We start from the raw sequence: 26,332 nt of genomic DNA, 5'->3' as shown, positions 1-26,332 counted from the left end.
CCTGCTTTGCGTGCATGCGTGCATTGTTTCGACGGGCACCGTACAGACTACGTACGTATGTATGCGGCGTAGCATATGCATGTTTGCTTGCATCATCTTGTGCGATATTAAACGGAAACACAAGTCATAGTAAACAAAAAGCAAACAAATAGCTTTTAAGATAAAGACGTGATTTATTTCCGAATGTCTGTTTGTAACTACCGCAACAAGCCGTTGACAAAATTATCTACAAATATGTTGTTAAAAGCGTCATATTTTACGCATGTTATCAAGGTTGGTTGTAAAAAAAAATGCTTAAAAAACAGGCGGAAAAATGTACAATTGGAAATTAATCTTAATCAGCTACACACGCCACTTGAAAAAATAATTAAAACAAGTTTCCAGGTGCTTTTCAAAGAAATTGATGAAACTCAGGTGTTTAATTAACTAAATAATTATTAAGAGGCAGGCTAGAGTACCATTTGTCTATCTAATTTCTTTTACCCACGTGATCGCTTCAATGGCGAACTTTTAATACAATTATTTATAATTAATATGCAAACCTTAAAGACCAAAATAAAGTTCCAACCATATTAAAAGTTATTGCAACAGTTTTTAACATTCACAGAAATAAATTACAATCCGCGTATTATATTACATAACGCATCAAATATAAAACAAAATGTTTCCAATACTAACTCTAACAAAATATAATGTCAGCATTTTAATGTAAAGAGAAAGCCTATCAGACATTTTAAGCGGAGCAGGGTTTCTGGTAAATTTTCATTCGACTCCAACGTTTTAACTAGAAACTATTCGATCTCGATAGATTAAATTATTTCTACCGGTCACCTGTTTACACATTTACAACAGCAAATCACTGACAAATGTACTTATGAACAACATGAACAGTCTTTATATTGATACTACGCAATTTAAATTTAATATAACAGTTATAATTTTTGGATGAATTAATTTCTTTTGATAATGTATTCAAATCGTTGGCCAAGAAAATTTTTTTGGAAATTTGAAGATTCTTGGTTTAAGGCTTTTGTTGATCATTTCATTCCAAATTCTTGGCCCAGAGCAAATGACAGGAAGTGAAATATATTTGTTTTAATTTGCTGAAAAAGATTAAATATGTATTCATATTTTCATTGAGTGATTTACTTACAATAATTGCAATAAGGCTTTCGATTGGGATTCTTTAAAACATTGAAACGTCACGGTTAAACGCCTTTTAAAGATATAGGTCGATTACATGTTCTATGACATTAGCCGATGATAGGATGGTTGGAACAAAAACTTTAGATTGTGCTTCATTGATTAGCTGTGAAGATGATAATGTTGGATGTTACATATATGTACGTACAAATAAAATAAAATAAATCTGAATTAAAATGATTTTTTATTATTTCTGGTTCAGTTTTTTTAAAACATTCATTTAAATAAGTTTTTGCTGTGTTGTCGTAGAGTAGTCATTAGTACTATTGTCCCCTGACATTTGTTTATACGGATGCCTCTGACGCCATGCACAGGGCACAGGGCATTACATTAATGATTTAATAATTATTACTGTTTAATTTAGGCTGACGAATTGAAAGCAATTCTGATTCTTTGATAAATATTTTACTTTCATGCGTGTCCTGAATTTTAAAAATATTCAACACTTTTACAAACTCAACTTCGTCAAAATCTCAAAGTTATTAAATATAAAGAACAACAGCTTATTAACCATTTTTCAAAGAGTGTAACGAAATTGTGAAGGTACAAAGTTTTTTTACGTTTGCTGCAACGTATGAACCAATAAGCTCGACTAATGTGCACCAAAATATCAAATAATATACAGAACACGTGGTTTCCGTGCATGAAAAAATGTATTTATAACAATGCATTCAAGAAACGTGATTACGATTGGACATATGCTGACATTAGAACACAGTATGCAAAGTACTTGCACGGCTGTTGATGTGTTGTTTCACGTGCATTTACATACATTCCGAGATAACTGAAGTTGTTGACTTGTTTCACTTGTTTACCATTAATGATTATGGAGCAGATCGGAGTAATTTAGTTATTCTATCTAGTTCCGTTCTCCTGCTTCCTATATCAGAAGAATGCGTATAGGCTCGGTTTAAAAATGCAGAGATTGTGCTCTCTAAATATATTTGACACCATTCACTATATCCAATGAGGCATAAACCTTTGTTTGTTGCTTTGTTGTATACTGAGTTTTTAAGTTTATTTTGCATATTTTGTATTAAAAATGATGATGAAAAATAATTGCATTAGTAAACTAGAATTGATAATGGATTATAGCCATCTGATATATTTGTTCAAATATAATATTGGTGAGTGTGGGCACCACAATTCCGAATATGCTGGTATGACGACAACCAAGTTATTGAGAAGACTCATGATGCACGTACAAACTGGCGCTATAAAGAATCACATGAAGGAGAAACACAAAACTAAGGTTACTAGACAAATTTTGGACCACAATGTTAAAATCTTACATTACAATAACAACCATTATAATTTTCAAATAGCCGATTCAATACTCATAGAACAAAGACATCCAATAATAAATATTCGACAACGGGCAATTGGTATCCTTTCTACTAATAAATTTAGAAACAGAAAAATCATCGATAATGAAAACACGCAAAAGTATTATATTGGACAAAGTTGAAGATCGTAAAATTAATTAAATGAGCGTTACGTATTCACTTTGAACAAACCAGAAATTAACAAAGTAGAGTAGAGATATATGATATAGATATATATATATATAGAGATGTATGATATATATATATATATATATATATTATATATATATATATACAATTATTTATAAGATCACTGCGTTTTTGGCATTATTCAAATTGTAGTTGAGTTTCTCAATTTTTCTAACGAGAATTTATCGTCTTGATGAAGTTTATTAAGGTTAAATCTAAAACTTTTAATATTTGACATTTTTGACAAAACATTATTAATAACGTAATTACTACAAAAAAGCTCTTTTCGGCATCAACTGCCATCATCAGTGTAGATATAGTATTGTTCCGTCTTTGTGTCCGTATATATCTATACATATATATATATATATATATATATATATATATATATATATATATATAATATGTATAAAAATCTTAATGCATATCTTTTGGAATTTGGTATTTTTTCCTTTTTTTATTATTTGTTTGACATTCTATTAATATGTGTAAGATTGTTGGTTTTGTATTACATTTTTCACAAAATGGAGATCTTGTTTTGTTTAATATCCATGAATGGGTTATTTTAGAATGGCCGATTTTAAATCTATTCATCATGTTTAGGTTATATTGACTATTTATTTTGACCATGTTTTGATTTTGATATTTTTGGATTTATTTAATTCGGGCATAAATACTTTAAAAAATTGTTATCTTGTTCCGTTTTTTTTGCCATTTTTCATATACAAGGTAGTTTGTCATCACTCTTACGTCGTGATATAATATTGGAATGACCATAATATTTCAGAACTTTATTTGTGTTAAACAAAATAATAAACCGTAGTGTTTTTTAAGACAAATTTGGATAGCATATTTATAAAATATAAATAAGTTCTAAAATTATTTAACGTTAATTAGTATATATGAAAAAACAAAAATATATATATACATAAAAATATACATTATAATAAAAAAAAAAAGAAAAACATATACTACAAAAAAAATGTTCAAATCCTAACAATTGAATAAAACTTATGTAGTCAAAGTTTCTAAAATTATTACAGAACTCATTTAAGTTACATGTAACGATCGTAACGATAATAAAAAAACTTTCTATACATGTTTTTATATGTATATGTAAACGACATCGATTTTTTGTCTTTGATAAACATAGTAAACTGTTCTTTGTTTACTGTTTCATGCTCGTAAATCTAAATTGTTGAGTATCTTTTTTTCACAATATTGTAATGTCCGTCGTTATTTGCTACTGAACTGTAATTTAAGTAATTTAATTTTTGAATCAAAATGAACGGGGATGTCGAAAAAAACGGTAATATACATTTTGATGTTTTTGAGCGATATTATGTTGACTAAATATTTTTGCCTGTGGTCAGTTGTCACGGTTGTGAGGCTGTCCGTTGTAGTTGTTTGGTTGATTAAAACTAAAAAAAGCGAATGGAGTCGACTTAGGATTTTTATCTAAGAATTACATGTTCAATTAATAAATGTCAAGTAAAGTAGTAAAGTAACTTGTCAAACAATAGTTAGTTGCTCGAAAAAAAATGCATGAAAAAAAAATTTTTCAACTTTATGTTTTTATATTTTCATAATCTACAACTCATTAGCAATCAATCTTCGTTTTGTATCTAGAGTCCCGGTTCCCCGAGGTAGGATGTTGTTTCTTTGTCATCAACTTTTTGCGCCAAATTAGACGATCAGTTGTATCCATTTCATTTAAATTTAATCAATCAATTAGCTTATAAAGCACTATTTCCATGCTCCTCAATGAATTTTGAAAACAGATGGGTCTTGAGATCCGCTCTGAACTTCGCAAGTGATGGAGAAGTAGTCAGAGAAGTAGGTAGAGAGTTCCAGAGAAAAGGACTAGAAAAAGCAAAAGCAGATTTGGCAAAAGAGTGTTTAACACGAGTTAAGAAAAAGCGAGAAGAAGACGATCGTAAACCGGGCGTTTAGGTTCAATTAATATATCTGATAAATACTTAGGAAATAATTTAGATTGAGACTTATACATGAACGTGCAAATTTTAAAAATTATTCTATATTTTATAGGTAGCCAGTGCAAGAGAATTTAGACCTTTCATGTCTTGGAACTCATATCTTTGAACGAGAACCTAAGTAATTTGTTAATGGACTAGATAATGACTTAGTGATGTGATCGATAAACAAAAACTAGATTGTGTGATTGAGTGCTAATATGTTTGAGGTGTCTCGTGATGAAGGTCTTTTCCTGATATGTTGTTGGACCCTCGACTTGATAGTTATGCTTGAATATTTGAGTGACGGTAGGATATGATGCAGGTAGATAGTTGAGGTGAATTAGTTTTGTGAAGAGAGATTGAAGTTGTTGTTGTGTAGCAAAGCATGACCAGGATGGAGCTGCATATTCAATGTGTGAGATGATGAATGATTCATTGATGTTGAATAATTTGATGCCTCTGAGACCACGTGAGTTTTGACTGTGTGAAATGTTTGAAAGCCTTTTGTGATGATGTAATTGATATGAGGTGCTATATTAAGTGTGGAGGTGAATGTGATGCCTAATATTTTTAATGGATGGGTGTTCGGAGGTAATGTTATTTTCTTATGGCTATTGTGAATGATGAGTTCGAATGATTTATTGAGATTAAGTGACAGATTGCATCGTTTTGACCATGTAGTTAATGAGTCGAGTTCTGATTGGATGGTGTTTGAGTTAGATGAAGGAATGATAAGGTAGGTGTCGTTAGCGTATTTGATGATGTGATTAGAGCTATGAAAAGTTTTAAGAGTAGAAGCATTGATGATAAAGGTAGATGGTCCAAGGACAGAACCTTGAACTACGCTAGAGTTAATAGGTAGAGTAGAGGAAAGAGTAAAGATATAAAAAAGTAGAATGACTCCTATTAGAAAGAAAATTTTTTATAATATTGTAAATATTGTCAGGTAGAGGAAGAGAGGCTATCTTATTTGAAAGTGAAAAGTGATTGAGATAGATGGATGATTGAAACATGGATAGATGCATGACCTAATAATTCCATGCTTTAGCTAGCTATAAAAATTAAGAAAAGTTTCAGGGTTTATTATTAAATTATTATTTAATTAACAAATTTAATTGAATTTTAAGATAAAGTTTAATTTTTAAAAGTGTCTAATTTAATTTTAATAATTATGAAATGAATTCAAAAGAGATAAAAAATAGTATTTTGTATTTTTACCTAAAGCTAACAATTTGTCCCAACTGAAAGAAGATGCTTTGTTTTGCCAGATTAATGGCCTGGATGATTAATTTATTTGCTTGACACATTTTTGCCTAAATATTATTTGATTCATTCCACAAATATTAGACCTTTGTGGCACTTTATTTTAATTCCTTGTAATTTTTACAAGTACAGAGCAGCTCTGCATTTTAACAGAACTGCATTGTAAATAAATAAACCTGCTACTGTGATTTTTCTTGTCATATTGTTGGAAAAGCTCATTTTTAAACTGAACTTCAGAGTTTCTATAAATTTGTATTGTTTATTTATAGATGGGTCATTCTCCGTCAACTTGAACGATTTAAAAAAAAGTCCACGCCCGACCATCTCCGATTTTTTTAAAATTTGAACAGTAAGTACCTCAATGTATTTCATCGACAAAATAAAATTTTTATAAAAAAATTTCAATTATTTTTCAAGTTATGAAGATTTTTGTGACAGCATCCTCAAATTTTTGAGCGATTTTTTTCAAAACTTGTACCTACGTAGAACGCTATATCTCTTGAACTAGCCAACATATCTTGATGAAATTTTTTGTGCATATCAGTGAAACAATGTAATAACAAAAAAAATAAATGTTATTGTCTCGAATCAAAGGATATTTTGAACAAAAAATCTAGAAAAAAATGAATTTTTTGAAAATTTCACCGATTTCAAAACAGCGTAGCTCAAAATCCATCGCAAAATAAATAAATATTTTTTGTTATTTTAGAAGTACCTTATAGTCATAAATAAATCACAAAATTTCGTTAAAATCTGTATTGAATTTTTTGAGCTATCGGAGCTCAAAATGTCAAAAAAATGAAAAACTTTTTTTTGTTTGGCGCCATTTTTAACTATGAAGAACCAAACGTTTTTTAATTTTTAAAATTTGTTTATATAGTGCTTTTATAGCTAAACAACATATCAAAAAATAAAATTGGCGTTTGCTTTCTTTGAAAAATAAAACAACTTCAAAAACAGGCAAAACAAATTTTTTTCAAGTGTCAATTTTTTTTTTTTTTCAATTTAAAATTATTATACAACGTGCTAATGTGTTTAAAAACAGTTTCAGGAGGAGTTATGTGAATTTTTCCAACATAAGAAATGTTATCATCAGGTATAAGAATCAAAATATGTTTAAATGGTACATAGCAAATATCTACATTTTTAGGCCAATAAAAAATATTTTCTTTAAATTTCTTCAGACAGTTAACTTTTAAATCATCATTTTTATCATCTCTTTCTATAATGTTTCCTAAATACCATTTCTTATCATAGACCAAAGCTACAAATCGACCCGGCTCATAATCATCATTGGTGTCTTCACTTTCATTTTTATTAAAATTGTATCCAAATAAATCTGAAGACAAACGTTTCATCAAAAGTTGATCATTTTTGTCTGGAATAAATGAGTGATGACTTCGACAACCCTTTATTTTATCTGCTGACTTAAATCTTTTTTCAAGCATTCCTAGCAGATCTTTAATTTCTTTTTTGTCTACCCAAAAAAATTTAATACCATTTATTTTCGCATCAGCGTATGTGTAAAAATCTCTGGCGTTCAATATCTGATCTTTTATTGATGCCTGCAAACTTGCTCTTGCAACCAATCTTTTTGTTGTCCCTCCAATTCCATCGCAAGGACTTTTACCATGAGAAGTTGCAAAAAAGTGCCATTCTGCTTTTAATCCAAAATCCTCTTTGTGATGAATTAAATTAGAAAAATTTTTGTATTGACTTACCGCACCATCAGAAAAATATTTAATTAAAGTAACGTTTTTCAGGTTTTGTTTTACATAGTTAATTAAATGTTTTTGAAAAGCATAAACAGCGGAAACATTGTGATCGAGACAGTCGCTAATCATGCAAACGCTTTTGACAGATAAGTTTTCATCGTCTCTGTAATAAAGAACAATTGGGTGAAGAGTAACTTGCGTGTTGCTCCAATGTTGACTCTGGATTGCACCCTGTATTATCACCGAATAATTTTCAGCAAAATCCATTAAAGCAATACACTCCAAATTTTTTAAATTTTTTTAGAATCGCTAAGATATTTCAATTGTTCTTTGCTTATGTAATGATGCGATGACAACTCGTCAAGTTTTTGCGAAAATCTTTCAATGAAACTGTCAACTGTATCCTGTACGGAAATCAATGAACTGCGATTATCATCATGGGAAATTACAGCTTCTTCGAAAATCGCTCTTAAGTTATTTTCGACACTCAGTTTTCCTGGGCATTCCTCACATCTGTGTAACATACATTCTAAATTTTAAATTTTAAATTGAAAAAAATAAAAAATATTGACACTTGAAAAAAATTTGTTTTGCCTGTTTTTGAAGTTGTTTTATTTTTCAAAGAAAGCAAACGCCAATTTTATTTTTTGATATGTTGTTTAACTATAAAAGCACTATATAAACAAATTTTAAAAATTAAAAAACGTTTGGTTCTTCATAGTTAAAAATGGCGCCAAACAAAAGAAGTTTTTCATTTTTTTGACATTTTGAGCTCCGATAGCTCAAAAAATTCAATACAGATTTTAACGAAATTTTGTGATTTATTTATGACTATAAGGTACTTCTAAAATAACAAAAAATATTTATTTATTTTGCGATGGATTTTGAGCTACGCTGTTTTGAAATCGGTGAAATTTTCAAAAAATTCATTTTTTTCTAGATTTTTTGTTCAAAATATCCTTTGATTTGAGACAATAACATTTATTTTTTTTGTTATTACATTGTTTCACTGAAATGCACAAAAAAATTCATCAAGATATGTTGGCTAGTTCAAGAGATATAGCGTTCTATGTAGGTACAAGTTTTGAAAAAAATCGCTCAAAAATTTGAGGATGCTGTCACAAAAATCTTCATAACTTGAAAAATAATTGAAATTTTTTTATAAAAATTTTATTTTGTCGATGAAATACATTGAGGTACTTACTGTTCAAATTTTAAAAAAATCGGAGATGGTCGGGCGTGGACCATGGTTCAAGTTGACAGAGAATGACCCAGATTCATTAGTCATTATTAATAAACTCTGAAAAATTGTTTAATATTATTTAGCTAGTTGAAATTTTTGATTTTTGAAATCTTTAGCTAACATAATTCACTAGTATCAGTAATAGTGTAATACTTAATAGTCTGATAACTGATGTTATGTAATAATTTTTATAGAACCAGATTAACTATTTCAAGTATGTAACCTATTATGGATTACAATTAAATATTTTTTTGTAAAAAAGTTAGAAATTACTGAATTTGCTTGCAGATTATGATGGACATGCAACAATGAATGATGATAACAGGCAGAATGATATTGCAGCCCAACCACAGCAAGACCGAGATCACGATAATGTAAAAATTAGTTATGATGACAACCTAAAGTATATGGAAGATTGTGAAAGCCTCAATTATACAAATAATAGTGAAGACAAGTATGAGAGTAATGCAAAAGTTTCTGGAAAGGAATCATACAAAAATAGAGAAGATGGTCGGGATAAATATAGCAGCAAAGGTGATAACGATGTGGAGAGAAATAAAGATAGGAGTAGGGATAATTACTACAAAGAAAGAGACAGAGAAAAGGACAGGGAAAGAGAGAAAGATAGAGAGAGAGAGAAGGATAGGGATCGGATCAAGGATAAAGAGAGAGATAAAGATGAGATGAAAAATGATAAAGATAAAGATAGCCGAAAAGATAGAGATAAAGATCGTGAAAGATACAGAGATAAAGATGGAGATAGAAATAGAGAAAGAGATAAAGATCGTGATAAAGATAAAGATAGAGATAGAGAAAAAGAAAGAGATAAGGATCGAGATAGAGAAAAGGAAAGAGATAAAGATAGAGATAGAGAAAAGGAAAGAGATAAAGATAGAGATAGAGAAAAGGAAAGAAATAAGGATCGAGAAAAGGACAGAGATAAGGATCGAGAAAAGGACAGAGATAAGGATCGAGAAAAGGACAGAGATAGAGATCGTGAAAAAGAAAGGGATAAAGAAAAAGATCGTGAAAAGGAGAAAGATAGGGAAAGAGATCGTGAAAAGGATAGAGATAAAGATAGAGATCGTGACAAAGACAGAGATCGTGAAAAAGATAAAGAGAGAGATAGGACTAAAGAGAGAGATCGTGATAGAGAGAGAGATAAAGACAAAGATAAAAGACATAGTAGAAAAAGAAGTCGAAGCAAGAGCAGGGATAGAAGATCTAGAAGTAAACGAAGAAGATCAAGATCGAAAGATAAAAGGTTTGTTTCTTTTTGTAATTTTTTTTGGTATGTTTGTTTAATATTTTTGTGTTTATGCAGCCATTCTCCTGTTAAATCTGTAAAACGAGTTAAAAAGCCATACAAGTTTTGGGATATACCTCCTGTCGGTTATGAACATATAACTCCGAATGAGTACAAAGCACTGCAAGGTTTTATATACCAATGAACTTTTTATTTTCCCATTAATTCTTTTATGATTTTCAGTTAGTATTTTCGCAAAATGTACATATTTCTAAACGCTTTAAATTTTTTTTACTATAAAATGATAATCAGACAACTTCTAAAAATGTTTATTATAAAGTACATAATCTTTGTAGCTACTGGTCAGCTACCAGCCACCCCTGTGACAATTCCAATAAACATAGCAGCTAATGCCCAGGGTAGTACATTGAGTCGACAAGCAAGAAGACTTTATATTGGAAATATACCATTTGGCATAACTGAGGTGTGTGTTGCTTTGATGTTGCTCAATTTATTGTTTTGGACAAACTTTTACAATGACATTACAACAACAACAACAACACACGTTTAGACGGCATTTTCCCCGAGATCGGGGGTTGCCGTTTGGCTACCTATGATGAAACCGAAATACCCCTCGACTCCATCCACATCTGTCACTCGCCTCAGTATCACGCAACCCCGCTTTCACCCTGTCCTTCTCCACCTGCTCTCTCCATCCCAACCGCGGACGACCCCTTCCTACCACTCCTTCAACCTCGAACTCCAACGCTCGCCTAATCCCGACCCTTTCATCCCTTCTCAACACATGTCCATACCACCGCAATCTCGATCTCCTTATCAATGTCACAATGTCCTCATTCAGTCCCATCATTGACATCAGCTCTGTACTACTCCTCCTATCCTTCACTTTAACCCCACACATCATCCTCACCATAGCTCTTTCAGCCCTCTGCAGTACACTTTCCTCCTCTCTCCTCAACACCCAAGTTTCACCACCATATATCATCGCTGCTCTCACACATGCTTTATATACCCTCCCTTTCATCTTCACTGACCATTTCTTTCCACACAATACCCCACCCAGTTCCCTAAATTTCATCCATCCCACACGAACTCTAGCCGTAACTGCGCTCAAACATCCTCCATCCGCATTCAGCTTATCCCCTAAGTAAACAAAGCTTTCCACTCTTTCAATACCATCACTCAACCCCGTCCTTGCGTCCGTCCTATTAATCACACCATGAACACATTTCTTACATTTGAACGTGCCTTCCACCTTTTTCAGTGCCCCCCTCACACCACTACATCTCTTATGCACCCATTTCTGACATCCTATACACAATACCGAGTTAGCCTTCACTCTCCTATCACATACCCCACAGGGGTCTATTTTTGACAATGACATTAGTATATGAAAAAAAATTTTAAGTATTTAAAATTTAAAAAATATTTTGTGTTATAATTGAAACTATTACTAATTTTTGAGTTAAATAGATGCATAAGACACATTTATTTGAAGACCTATAATACATATATACAGTGCTTATTTCTTATCAAGGGATATTTATATTATCAATTGTACTTACATGCTTATCTAGACTGATCATTCTGTACTATTTAAAGACAATAATTTCACGAGCTTTGCTCAAAAGCTGTGGACAAAGAGTAAAGAAATGATAATGACTTGAAATATAAATAACGTTTATTGTTAAGGATGTGATGTCTGAGTACTTCAATGAGCAGATGAGGATGGCTGGAGTGCTGAACAATGATGAGAGTGCTGTGATTGCATGTCAAGTTAATCTTGACAAAAACTTTGCTTTTTTGGAGGTTAGTTAACATTTGCTTCTCAAGTTTCAACATATTTAATTTAATTTGCTTCCAAATTTCTTAATTTTATTGTTGCATGAATTTTATAAGTTGATTGATTTAAACAAACAGTTCAGGACGGCTGAAGATTGCACGCATGCTTTGTCATTTGATGGTATCAATTGTCAAGGACAAGCTTTGAAGATTAGGAGACCGAGAGATTATCAGGCTATGTTAGGACTGGCTGAAGCTGCAGCCAATGCCGCCAAGCCTACAGTTCCTGGCCTGGCTGCTCCTGTTAGCTCATCTACAACGACTTCCACATCTTCAACAGTTTCTGCACTTGCGGCCATAGCAGCAGCAACTTCAACTACAGTTACTACAGTTCCAGTTATTGCTCCTCCAGGTTTATTTATTTACTTTTGTTCATTATTAATGTTTAAGATTTTGCTTGTGCATAAACATTTATTTAGCAATATCTCCTAAGTAAAAACTTATTTTGTGGTATTTATTATTTAATTTGATTGATTGAAGGAATTGTCTCAACACTCGTGAATGATACACCCTACAAAATATTTGTCGGAGGTATTCCAAGTTATTTAAATGAAGATCAGGTATAAATAATTTTTTTTGTACCTATTTGATTTTTTACTATAAGCTAGCCTTATTGTAAGATCACTAACGCATTTTAACAAGTTGCCATGTGAATGTTATGATTATTTTGAAAATATAACGAAACATTAAATAAAGTGTTTTTTCGATATACAAATTTTTTTTTAAAACTACATATCTCTAAAACTTCCAACATTCTACTTTTTATATAAATTTTAAAGGTTAAAGAACTTTTAAGTTCATTTGGACCATTGAAATCGTTTAACTTAGTCAAAGATCCTGTGACAATGTTGTCGAAAGGTTTTGCGTTTGCAGAATATTCAGATTATACTGTAACTGATCAGGTTATTTGTTTGTTTTATTATATTGCCTTTTGTTACATTGAATAAGTTTTCTATCACTAAATTTGGATATGAGTTTACCAATAATTTGAATGTTTATTGTTAATGATTTTCAGGCATGTGCAGGTCTCAATGGAATGCAGCTGGGAGATAAGAAGCTGATTGTTCAAAGAGCCAGCATTGGTTCACGTAATCCCAATGTTAGTAGAGCTTTGTTCAGTTTTGTTTGCCATTCGTGATAGTAACTGATATATAAATGATGTTTTGGCAACCCTTTAAGTTAGTTCAAAAGTTTCAGATATTCTGAGCTTGTTGTTTTAAAAAAATTTACGACTGGTTAAAATGAGCCAATAATACAAATGAAAGTGCGGATATTAAATTTAAAAATTATTCAAAAGAAACCTAGCTCATTTTCAAACAGTGTAATTCTGAAAAATTGATGATAATTTTTAAAACATTAGACTTAAAAAATGATGTAGTCTTGCAGTGCAGACTTACAGGTGTCAAATAGGCAGTCGGATGTTTTTTGTGGTGCCTTTCACTTTTTCTATTTAATTTTTCCCATCTTGGAAGAGCTTTTTTATTCTTAATTGCTTGCTTTTATTATTTTTTTTATACTTTTAACGTGTATTATCAGCTCCAAGATAAAAAGTCATTAATTCAAGTTGTTAGTTTATGCCAGGAACACTTGGCAAGTTTGAGTCATCTGATCTCCAACAAAAGCATTGAGAGTCATCCCTTATTACTCAAATATCTCATAGCTAATTCGCACTCAAACAGCAGTTTTAAAATATTTTATTGTTTAGAGACGACTTATTTAAGTCGTACAAAAATGGTTTAACATGATCTAATGTTTGTTTTTCAGTAACAATTTTAGCAACCTGGTTTTAAATTGACTGTAAATCACGTTTTGATTAAACTTTGTAGTATATCTTTATTCAATTTTTTTGTTAACAATTCTAAAACAATGCAGCTGATTTGTGGATTTAGAATAAATTGTGGTCAGAATACACCCTTCTGCAACTAACAATCGAATCTGTGGTTCTACCCAGAACATGCGTTTGTTCATTAACAGAGCTTAAAAAGCAAGCGACTTAAAAACCTTCATTAGAGTCTTTGTGTGAGGGTCATTATTGTGACCGGTCAACAGCAAAATGCTTCATAAAACTGAAACAAGCTTTTTAGCACCATTACTATTTTGGAAAAAGTTTATTTCACGTTTATTTAAAACATTGGATAGCTAAAGCCTCAAATGACAAATCGTATCTAACGTATTTCATATTGGATTTATTAAAAAAACAACTAGAATTTCATGCAAAGGATGATCGAGTTACAAGAAATCAAATAAATTAAATTCGCCTGGTACAACCAACCGAATACTAATAAACCTATCAATTTCTTACAAAACAATGGCTACTTGTCTGAAATTGCGGGCGAGTGATCGCCAAATTCATTATGATTTTTTTGGAGTTTCAAAATAGTTTCAAAATCTGATGTTTTTTTCTTATGGCAGTTATAGGTTTATACTGTACACCACTCAATCTTAAATTTCTCAAATAAATCAAGCAGTTGCACGTACAACACGTCAATGCATCTTTGATAGTCGTTGCGGGTCTGATAATTTCAGGAGACATACTTAAACAATAGATTCATTTATTTGTTACAATGATTTTTGTTTGTTTTCCTTTTATAAATTGTAGTTGTGGTGATTTTTTTTTAAATTTATATTTTTAATATTTTAAAGATTCAATTGTTATTCTAATATATTACTTTGGATCCTTAATTATATTATGTTAGTTCCAATTGATCTAAATGTTCTCCATTGTGTATCACAGTAAACGGTGATTTGAAATTTTAAAATATTTTTGCTCAAAATTTTGTAATCAAGATTGGCTCCTCATTAATTTTAAATTAATTTTTTATAATGCTCAAATCTTATGAATCTCAACTATAATAAATTATTTATGACAATAAATAAGCAATTAGCGATAAGCAATTAGATATTTTTAAACAGATATATTCAGTAACATTATTCAAGATTTCATTTTGAATATAATTTTGATGTTGAACTATTAGCCAGCTCATATTCCTATCAACCTCCAAATACCGGGTCTGAATATCGTTGATGTAGTTGCATCGGGTCCCGGTCCCGTAACCGAAGTTTTGTGTCTCATGAACATGGTTTCACCAGAGGAATTGGAAGATGAGGAAGAATATGAAGGTTTGTTTTTGTTGAATAAAATTCTAGCAATCATTATATTATTTTTAAATTATTTGTTTTGTTGTTTTAGATATTGTTGACGACATAAAAGGCGAATGTAGCAAATATGGTAATGTTAAGAGTATTGAAATCCCAAGACCTATTAAGGGGATTGAAGTTCCTGGCGTAGGAAAAGTAAGGAAGCTTCATTTTCTTATTTAATAATATATATTTAATCGTTTGAATTTGTTTTCAATTTAGGTCTTTGTAGAGTTTTTCGCCACGGAAGACAGCCAAAAGGCCCAAGAACACTTGGCTGGCCGAAAATTTGCCCATCGCGTCGTTGTTACTTCGTATTTTGATCCAGACAAATATCATAGGCGTGAATTTTGATTATAATGTATAATATAGTAAGGTTCGAATAATATTTATGTGTACATGTACATGGTTGCTTCGCTCCTGTACTTTTGGTGAATTGCGACTAACGTGTCAACCATGGTCAATGTTTATTGTGACTGGGATGGAATTGTATATTTTGTTGTTTATTCAGATATTTTAATTTAACATCGAAATAAATTTGATTGCTCTTTCATTACCTTTATATTTTGTCTATGGACACCTGTAACTATGTCGATTTTTGATCGTCGCGGTTGGCGGATTTAATGAATTTTTTTGTTGGTTAAATTTTTAATTGCAAAAGTCGGATAAGTCATTTACTAAAATTCATTTTTAATATTAAATAAATACAATGCGATTTCTAATCCAAAAGTGGATATCGTAGTTGGTTGGTTTTTCATGCTTCCAAAGTCAAAAGGGCTTTATCCATGCACAAAAAAATAATCTAACTAGCCTTCTAACGTCTACCTGTCATTTTATCCTGTCCATTCCATTTCGTGCTTTTGATTCTTACGTTGTAAAAAAAAACTAAAAATCGAAGATTATCACCCTTGACTTGGCAAAGTTTGTATGTTTTTATTTCGTTTTTTTAAAATTATTAAGAAAGGATTACTTTTATTTTTAAGCGTTTTGATATTCTTAACCAAATATTGAAAAAAAGGTATTTCGCTTTTATTTTACTTTATTTTATTAAAATTGTTGTTAAAACGCCACCGCAAAATTTGAAGACTAACTACAACTTCTCTTAAGATTTAAAGTACCATAACAAGTAAATTTCAAATAATTAAATATGTTCATATTCAGAATCCACTTTGAATTGATTGTTAACATAACAATTAATTCTATAGTGTTTTATTTAAAATTTTAAAGTTATGAATTTGAAAATGATGTGATTGCATTAACAACTTTTATATAAATATTATAAAAGTATTGTATCTGGTACATTGCATTCATTTCATATAAAATGCATTGTATGAAAATTTTCTTTTTCCCAGTAAATATGGTCGACACTCAAAAATTTATATACTCAAAAGATGAAGTCTCAAATTCAAATCTACTTGAAGATATTCATAGAGGAATTCGCTTGAAACCTACCCAGCATCTCATGAATGACAAAAGTGGTCCATTATTAAAAAGTGTATTTAAATATTTTGTATCATTAATACTATTATTTTATATTTGAACTGAATATTTGAATATTACATAGATTAAGCATTTGAACTGCTTGAAAATCACTGTACAAATGGATTGATTAATGAATACATATAGCTTAGAAGGTTTTCATAAAACAACATTGATAAAAAATAAAAATTTGATAAGATGATGGTCCCAAGACAACTGGAATTCAGAATTTACCAAGAAAGAACTGTTCAACATCTTTTACAAGAAGTGGATTTAATGACTTTCATAATCCTGAAACAGGAAAAAATAGCGTTTTTAACAAAGGTCCATTGAATGTTTTTTATTTTGATTATTACAGTTTTTAATATGGCTTGTTTAATGTTATGAATGTGAACTGATTTTTACACACACACACACACACACACACACATATATATATATATATATTTATATATATATATATATTATAATATTGAATGGATGTGGTTAGACAGTTTCAAAAGCATTTTGCATTATTTTATCAACAATACCATGAAGTATAGAGCTAAATGTGTTTTTAAATGATAATTTCTCTCATATATATATTTAACTAAAAAATATTATTAGCCACAAATTGTGATTGCTGTATGCTATTGAATATGTTTCAGTTTGAAGGTTTTATAATGAGAATAGTTATGTTTTGTTTATTTATTTGGTTCAGGTTCTAGACAGGTCGTAACATCCAGCAAAAGAGTTCATGAAAACATATCACATGCCTTAACGAACCCAAACAAACAAAATCAGATAAAACCGCCAATTTTAGCTCCCAAACCCAAAATGGTTCTTGATTCAAATTTTGAAAATTCAGAGTTTAAAATGGATATTTCAGGGCCAGCTAATGTTATAATCAGAAAATGTTCAGTTGATTTGCCATCTTCAATACCTGAAAATTTTAGTAAAATAAAATTAAATACAAGTGCTCATTTGCCAAAATCAAATTCTACATCTGCTTTCGTTGACAAAAATTGTCAGTCACGTGATAATGATTCAAATTCCATTTTCAAAAGGAATCGTTCCATTGTTTCTTCACTACTTGAAAATAATTTAATGTTACCAAATTTATTTAACGACAGTAAAGACATCAAGCAGTCTGTTTGCATAGAACGAAGAAATTCAGAATCAGCCCCAGTTATACCCAAAAAACAGTTCAACGTTTCAAGCAGTAATTTAGAGGTTGTGAAATCAGGTTTTCAGAATCAGGAAACGAATGATTATCATAGGAAACAAATTAAAAGAATCATTTCTTCTTCACCAGGTTGCAGCGACAAGACGATTAACATGTCAGATAGATGCAATAGCGTTTTTAATTTGGAATCTTCGTGTAATTCATTAAAATCGAAAAAATCACCTGTTAATTGTTCCCACAAATCAGGCGATAACTCACTTTATAATATATCTCAAGAAACAAACTTTAAAGATTATTCTCATGGTAAAAATTAAAAAATTATTATTGTTGTACCTGTTCAAACTCACATTTTTAACAATTTCAGAATTTGAATCAAAGTATGTTTTTCACTGTGAATCAGATTTTCCCAACCCACCCTTATTTATTACGTTTAAAAAATATTACCCATCTCGACATCCATATAAAGCAGGTGATGGAAACTTGAAAGTTTTTTTGCATATTTTCTGAAATATAATTTTTATTGTGCATCGCTTTATTTTCTTCAATGAATGTGCAATTTTTATTTTGTAGGAGATTTTTTTGCAAAGTAAATGGATATAATTTTTAAAATTAACTTTCCCATTTAACATAATCTGTGAATAATCACTAATTCAAAAAATGGATGAAAATTTAATTTAACATTTTTCCATTTAAATGTTCTAACGTTTTGAATTTGATTAATATTATTAAACCTTTCAGTTTCAGGTATGGAAGATAAAATCACGCCAGCAAGCAGAGCAGTTTCTTGCAGAAAACTGGTTACAACTGTATAACTCTTTATAAAATAATTGTTAGCGTGTTTGTTTCACGACCACTTGCGTTTATGCTTATTGGTGTATTATATTTTCTCGTCTTATTAATGGGCTACATGACGTCTATACATTCATTTTATTGTAGAAATTCTGAGCACGTGATAATAGAGGAATGAATCATTAAGTGCTACTATATTATTGCCAAAGGAGTTCTTTATAAAACGTTCCTCATATGAGAAATCATGAATTTGATTGGAATATAAAGAAATGGCAAACCTTTAAAAGAAGAATGACAAGGAAAATGAAAAACGTTTCTGGCATTTAGTTCCTGTTGATAAAAGTCACTTCAACAACAAAAAGTGTTAATTTAAAAGTTGGCTGCTGTGATGGAAGTTTGTGTAATATGATGTTTGATGAAAATTTTTAAATAGTTGTTCCCTTGTACAACAGCCTATTAAAGTGATGTACCAGACTTAGAAACAAGCCTTTTACTTTATTATATGTTAGCTGAAAATTAATGATGGTAGAGTATTGAACACATTGGAAAATACAAACAGTTGGCTATGATGCCTCAAAGTTTGAAATAAATAATCATGATTAAAAATATCAATACTGGCGCGCGGTATTCAAAAATATTAATATTCACAACACTAAGATTGAAATGTTCTTCACATGGTTAGAAAGTAAAGCAACAGATGAACTAAAAGTTATGCGCATTTTTTTAGCTTTATAAGTGTGCATCGACCAAGTAATTTGGCATGCAGTGGTTGGCATCATGAAATTTTCGACTAGGATAAAATTGCCCTGTTGTATTCTCCCCATCATTCATACCATTATTGCGAGCAAGAGTGATGTTAACGTCGCATATTTGCTATGTTTTGTACCGGGAACCACTTATTGCAGATTAATATATGTTGCGGGTGTTTGTATAATAACACTAATGATTTAATGTCACGTTAAATTCAAATACAATAGTCTCTATCATTAGAATTTCATCGTATCAGTGTTGTCAACATGGTTGTCAACAAGCTGAGTGTATTCAAACTAGTTAATATCGCTTTCAGTCAAAAGGCATTTAAGCTGTTATGTCGTACGGGTCGTTTTCATAATTGCATTACGTGAACTTATCTTAGTTAACTTTTCGACGTTTGCATGACATATATATCATATTTGATATTTATTTAATAATTAATTAATTTTATCTCATTGTTTTGCTATTTCGTGTGATGTGGTCGTTATACTTATTTAAAATGATGTTGTTAGTCATTCATTTTTACAAGTCAGCAAGATGTATCAAGCATCTGGTAACAATCTTATATCTCACTTTTTTGAGTGTCAACTTTGAAGTATTTTGTTAAAGTACTTGTCATCACGCCATCACTGTTATTTTATTGCAAGAAAATTGTCATTCCTTTTTGGCGGTCTCACTAAAAATGTATAATATTAATAAACTTCATATTCTACAAATATAACTAAGTATGTACCTATACATCGAACGACTATTTAAATATTAGAGTTTGAGTTATTTTATTTTAAGCGTCTTTTTTAAAACTATTTTACTTAATTTTAAATAAATTTGTTTTGTATCAAGTTTCCATGTCGATCAAAATTTTTCATTAACCATTGCTTAAATTGGTAGTTCATGATTTATTCATTTCTTGTACCTGAACAATTTAACATCTTATCTGAATGGATGCTGATTGGGTTTGATTTGCTTATCGAAATTATCGAAATCTATTAAAAAATATGAAAAAAACCATTTATATACACCATCAACAGAATTTAGCTAAAAAAGTTTTTAAATAAAACTGGAAACAGTTGAGATCACTAGATCTTTTTTTAATCTCACTGTATGTCTATCTCCTCTACTTTTAAGTTTGAGGTACCTTGATGATTTCTCTGGCGCTTTCTATTTTTACTCTAGCTCTGAACTACCTCCTAGTAACAAAAAATTTTTTTGCTTCTATATCTACACTTTTTTTCCATCTAGCCGTACTAGTCTTCTTCTTAGTTCATCTTTATGTCTTTTTCCTATTAATGCTAGGAAATCTTCATCAACTTATAACGCGTCGTTCATTAACTTCGTTCGTCTTCATATATTCAGTTGCATCAACTTGTCAGCAATTTATCAGTTGTCAACAAATTATGCTTTACATACAGCTCTCCTTCCATATGGAATGGTTTGCCTGCCATCATTCGTCAACAACTACCCATCAAACATTTTAAGAAACGATTAAAGAAGTTTTTGTTTATCCAAACCTGTGGAAACGTCAAAAGTCATTGTTTATCCAAGCGCCACTGAAGCTATTCATAAGACGCGATACAAATTAATAATAATAATAAATTTAAACACCATTACTATTCCTTCTGTTGATATTTTACCTGATTCTGAAACTTGATTTTTCTCACAAATTTCATGGTTTAGGCTTTTTTTTATTCAAGCATGCCTCTTTCGTCTCAGATAGTGTGGTATCCATGGATATAGTGGATATGGCACAAGAATTAATTCCTGGCTAATAATTTTTTTAGTTCTATGGAATAGAAAACATCATCTGAGCGTAAACATTTCTTCATTGTAGTTGACATTTCGTTTTGCTGTTTTAAATTTATTCGCCTACACGAAGTTTTCGTTTTTTTAATATCATAATATTCAAATAAGTTGCATTTTCGTCTCTACCGACTTAGTTATCAAATAGGTTGCTAGTTGAAAATAAAATGATTTTAGATTTTGATTCCGGAAAATTTATGGCAAAATGTAAGGATGTTCATATTTATTTCAATATTCGACATTCATACATTTTGCTCAATTGTCCTGGAAATAAAACATCTTTTGGATAAATCTACTACAAATACACTTTGATATATACATTCATCCACCTGGATTAATAACAAGTGCAGTTATCTTCAATGTCATCAAATTATAATTTTTTTTAAAATCTGAACAAATGTTATAAAATAAAAGTTCAATTCAAAATTTAATGACAAATTAATCATTATGATTCAGGAAAATTTTGGCAAATAAATGGATGTTCATAATTATTTTAATATTGACATCTATACATTTTGTTCAATTTTTCTAAAATGAAACATCTTTTGGATGATGCTAGAAGCTAGAGGCTAACCTTTATATGTACATGTAGTGGTGCTAAAAATCAAGGCACAACATGTTCCAATAAATTGTTAAGTTGTTCATAGAAAAAAAAAAAATAAATGGACTAAGTGATATATGAAGACATAAATTTTAAAAAACGTAAATGGCAAAAACAAAAAAATTATTGACCCTGCATCAAATACTATTAATATAATGAACTTAGTTGAAACTGATCGACATGGAATTTAATTAAAATCAATCAACTATTTAGTATAATTAAATATTATTATATTTCATAATATAAAAATCATGTATAAAATTATTATTGCTAATTTATTATACTCAAATACTGTTGGGGTGCAGCGTAATAAAAAATAATTAACATTGAGAAAATTATTTTCAAAACATTTTACAAAAATATTTACATCTTTAATGAAATAAATGTTTGTTAAATTTGCAGATAAAAAATTTGTAAGATACATAATACATCATATTCTTTTGAAAATATTTAGATTTAAATTTATCAATATCTAAATGGTCCTAAAAATAAAAATAACAACTTAAATTTATCTGAAAGCATTGAAACTTTTGCATAATAGCTGAAAAATTATAAATTAATAAATGCCCATACCTATCTATGTTTTTAAAAAAGGGGTTAAATAAAAAGAAATTAAGATTAAAAAATGACAAGGAATGCTGGAAATTGTTTAATGTTGGTGTGAGGAATGTTCAATTAATAGAAGTTGACTAGATGTACCAATATAATAATATGACTCTCAGTAAAATCATTTTAAAATTAATAACAATAACAACAGATTTCAGTTAAGAAATATTTAAATGTTTAAAAATTAACAAAAAATTATTATAAAAGAGAGATTTAGAAATGCAAATAATATATCAGTTGATCCTGAATTGACATACTATCTATCATCAAAGAACAATGTGTAAATTGTTTTGCACATTGTTTTGGTGTTTTTTCTTCAGGAAATTCAACATAGAACGATTGAGGCCTGGTCCTCCATCTACAGAGATTCTAACCACCTTGATACATTTAAATACTTTAATTTTCAATTATATATATAATATTAAACAATAACTTACCGTGCTAATGTACGTTTATGTGGCAGATGTAATCCTTTACTTTTCAAAAACAGGTAGCTCTTTCCACCGTACAAATGTAATGTCTATGCAAAACGCCTTTGTTCTTCAGTATAGGTTTTGTTCGGTTTCATGAAAAGTTTTGTTGGAATATCTGAAATGCCAATTCAATTTTAAAAATTAAAAAAAGTGGCATATATAAAGATTTGTTGCTAAAAATTATTTTTAAAGTTTAATAATTAGCATACCCGAATATGAAAGTAATGTTGAGGCAAGTTCATCGTTGTATTTCTTCAACATCTTAATTTTATTTCTATATACTTAACTTTGACTCTTAATCTTTTAATTTTTTTGTTGTAGTTATATAGAACACTTCTGGTAGTTTTTAATGATATATCTAATTTTTTAGCTTTCCTTTTCAGGCTTCTAGGTATCAATGCATCAATACCAGTCTGTAAAATTATTCATTTTCCTTTCAACAACTCATATTAAGTATTTTGACAATCATTTATAATTCTGGTTATAGTTAGAGAAACATGTGTTAAAATACTAAATTACATTTTTCACTATTTTTCATTTATTAAATGAACCATCATACATACAAATCAATATAACAATTGATGTTGATGGAACTGCAACATTTTCTGTCTGAAGTTTGAATATTACACATGAATGAATGTATGCATCAAAGTATGTGTGGTAGATTCATCATAAACTTTGTGAAATAAATACCTTGAACATGTAATTACATATGTGTATCTTCTTATTGGCATAAAGTAAAAAAATAAATATTAACTGTAGCACATGCAATCAGTAATATACCAATTTAAGCAAATTTTATATTTAAACAAACATACTGGTTCATCAGTTGAGTTTGTCGCCATCATTATTGGTGATTGCATTTCAGATAGAGTATTTGCCTGATTATATGATAAAAGCTGGAAATGATTAATATTCAATATACTTGATTATGTGATTTGCAGGAACAAATATCTAATTAATATACTAACTATAATATAATGTGTTAGTGTCATGCAATTAATTAATTAGTGATTCATTTTGCATGATGCACCAATAATTAGTTATTTCTTTAATTTAATCTTAATGTTACTTTAATTTTTTTTCAAACTTTTTAAATTAGAAATTTTTTATTTCTTACAAAAAGAACAAAACCTTTGGAAATACTGTAGGAACTGAAGTTTTTTAAGCAGCATTTTAGAACCAACTTTGTAAAAGTATTCTTGTAAAAAGAACTGTCTACAAAAATGTGTAATATGAATTTTTATATTCCCTTCCTACTGTATTTTTTGACTGTCATCTTTTGGTAGTCTGTTCAGTTTTATTATTGAAAAAAAGCTTAGCTATTTTTAGTATTTTATGTTAAAATTTTATTATTTATTAATTATACATACCTATGTAAAGTTACGCCAATATCTTTATAGGACCCATGACATTGGGATATTGAGCATATGGGCATGGTTAAACTTAAAGTATATAAAATAATTAAACAAAGAAGAAAATGACGGACGATAATCGTTAAGCAACCGGTTAAAAACTGATTATTTACTTTAACTTAAATTCACTTTTAAACAATTATTGCTATTCTATGCATCAAATTTGTTAGATTTACCTTGATATATATATATAAAAAATGTATGTATATATAACGCTTCTGCCATATCCATATTATATATATCCATGGTGGTATCTTCGTAAAATAAAGAAAAGCATATCTTTACATTATGATTCTTTTCTTCTCTTGTTACTTTTATTAGTCTTATCTATCGCGTAAATGGCGCATTAAAAACAAATTGATTGATTGACTGATTGATTAATTGAATAATTAAACAAATGATTATTAAATAGTGTCAACATATGAAAATGCGAATATCGAGTGAGACACCATTTTCGACAAAACCAAAACTAGAAATTTTTGGTTCGATAGACCTAGGTCACGAAGAATAGAAAAATGCTTTGCCGAACCAAGCAAATAGTTAAATACTGTCTCCAACAAGATATTAGATACGTTGAAATGAGTCATCTGAATTAAATACGCCAAAAATTAATTTTTAGAGTTAAAAATGTATTTATATCTCTTTTATCGCCCCTAGGCGGGTATTAATATGAACGTTAACTATTTCAAACCTTTTTAAATATAAGCAATTTAAATTTTGTTATATCTATATTAACAAAACTTTAAAATTATGTTTCAAATGAACCACATTAGATTTAACGAAACAAAGGTAAATCAGTTAATAATATTTACAAATTAGTTCTATGGCTTTAAAGCCTGCTCTGCTTTTGCAAGGTGTCTAACAACAAGACAATGAAGGCTTCCGTCTTCGTTGGAATTTAATTGCAGATCGTTATTAATTAGTTAAAAGTTAATAATATTTTTAATTTTAAGATGGCCATTTGCAGTTATTTCCCTCATTATTACTTAATCTGATAAGATAACGCTACAATCTACTATTTTCCTTCCTGAATCTCTCTTTAGTCTTTACTCATTCATAAATAATTTTTTCTCACAGTCTGATGATAATTCCTGTTTTGAAATAAGTAAAAATATATATTAATAAATTATCAAAAAGTTTGTTTCTTGAAATTCATCACTGTCAAGCAATGGCGCATTCTGACACTTTAAACGACATTGATCTATCCAATTTGAAGGTATTTGTTGACATTTATCAATTTGTGTATTATTTTTTTATTTTTACCATTATTTTTAAGTTATTTAAAAAAATTTTTAATAATTATTTGTGCTGCTGATTATTATTTTACATTATTTAAGGATCCCTCAGGATATTTTGAACTAATTGAAGTAGTGGGTAATGGAACATATGGACAAGTTTTTAAGGTTTTATATTATAATTAATAATTATAATAAAATAAATAAATAATTAAATGAATTTGCATCTTTAAAGTTTAATTAAACAATGCATGAAAAAATAAATGAATAAGTATTAATCATATAATTAAAGAATTTAAATGTAACTTAAATTATAAATAACATTTAAAATTCTATTTCATATGAAAAACTGAAACTCATTTTTTATAATTATTAACATACACACAACAGGGCAAGCATACTCGTACTGGTCAGCTGGCAGCTATCAAAGTTATGAAGGTTACAGAGGTTAGTTAGTCATCTCTTATTTAATAATGTTAATAATGTTATTATTAGGACATTAGGTGAATTGAATCATTCACAATAATGCATGTCTCTTAAGTATCTGTATCTTATTATTATCTTGAAACTATATGGCATGATGTAAATAAAGTCACAATCTTGTTTCTTCTACAAAAAATGGGATGATACAAAAAATGAGACAACGTAAGACTTTTGAAAACAATGAAAAACTATGATAGTGTTGCAATATTATGTGATTCATTTTATTGAACTACTTTTCAGCCATATAACATTGATGTTTTTTAATTAAATGATTGTCTAAAAAACTAAATTCAAATCCAAATCCTGGGATTTAGTAAGATTCAAATTCATTGAATCCAACAAACACTAAGATATATCATTGAATATGATTATTGA

General features: G+C 29.4%; 3 protein-coding genes across 3 annotated transcripts; 2 read left to right on the top strand and 1 right to left on the bottom strand.

The window, feature by feature from the left end:
- Positions 1-6,939: 6,939 nt before the first annotated feature.
- On the bottom strand, positions 6,940-7,938 carry HELRODRAFT_159012 (hypothetical protein; the record flags this gene model as incomplete). Its single annotated transcript, XM_009010947.1, has 1 exon — positions 6,940-7,938. One exon carries the CDS (start codon positions 7,936-7,938, stop codon positions 6,940-6,942), a length of 999 nt encoding a protein of 332 aa, XP_009009195.1.
- A 1,603-nt stretch (positions 7,939-9,541) lies between these two features.
- Positions 9,542-16,151, top strand: HELRODRAFT_186326 (hypothetical protein). Its single transcript, XM_009010946.1, has 11 exons — positions 9,542-10,178; positions 10,239-10,348; positions 10,517-10,644; positions 11,874-11,990; positions 12,102-12,375; positions 12,504-12,583; positions 12,803-12,925; positions 13,039-13,122; positions 14,999-15,143; positions 15,214-15,317; positions 15,384-16,151. Exons 1-11 carry the CDS (start codon positions 9,598-9,600, stop codon positions 15,513-15,515), a joined length of 1,878 nt encoding a protein of 625 aa, XP_009009194.1. The 5' UTR covers positions 9,542-9,597; the 3' UTR covers positions 15,516-16,151.
- A 367-nt stretch (positions 16,152-16,518) lies between these two features.
- On the top strand, positions 16,519-18,119 carry HELRODRAFT_159010 (hypothetical protein; the record flags this gene model as incomplete). Its single annotated transcript, XM_009010945.1, has 3 exons — positions 16,519-16,654; positions 16,839-16,964; positions 17,341-18,119. 3 exons carry the CDS (start codon positions 16,519-16,521, stop codon positions 18,117-18,119), a joined length of 1,041 nt encoding a protein of 346 aa, XP_009009193.1.
- Between the last annotated feature and the right edge of the window lie 8,213 nt (positions 18,120-26,332).

The sequence above is a fragment of the Helobdella robusta genome (assembly GCF_000326865.2).
Source record: "Helobdella robusta unplaced genomic scaffold HELROscaffold_1, whole genome shotgun sequence".
Classification (NCBI taxonomy): Eukaryota; Metazoa; Annelida; class Clitellata; order Rhynchobdellida; family Glossiphoniidae; genus Helobdella; species Helobdella robusta.
This window is presented reverse-complemented; position numbering and strand designations above follow the sequence as displayed.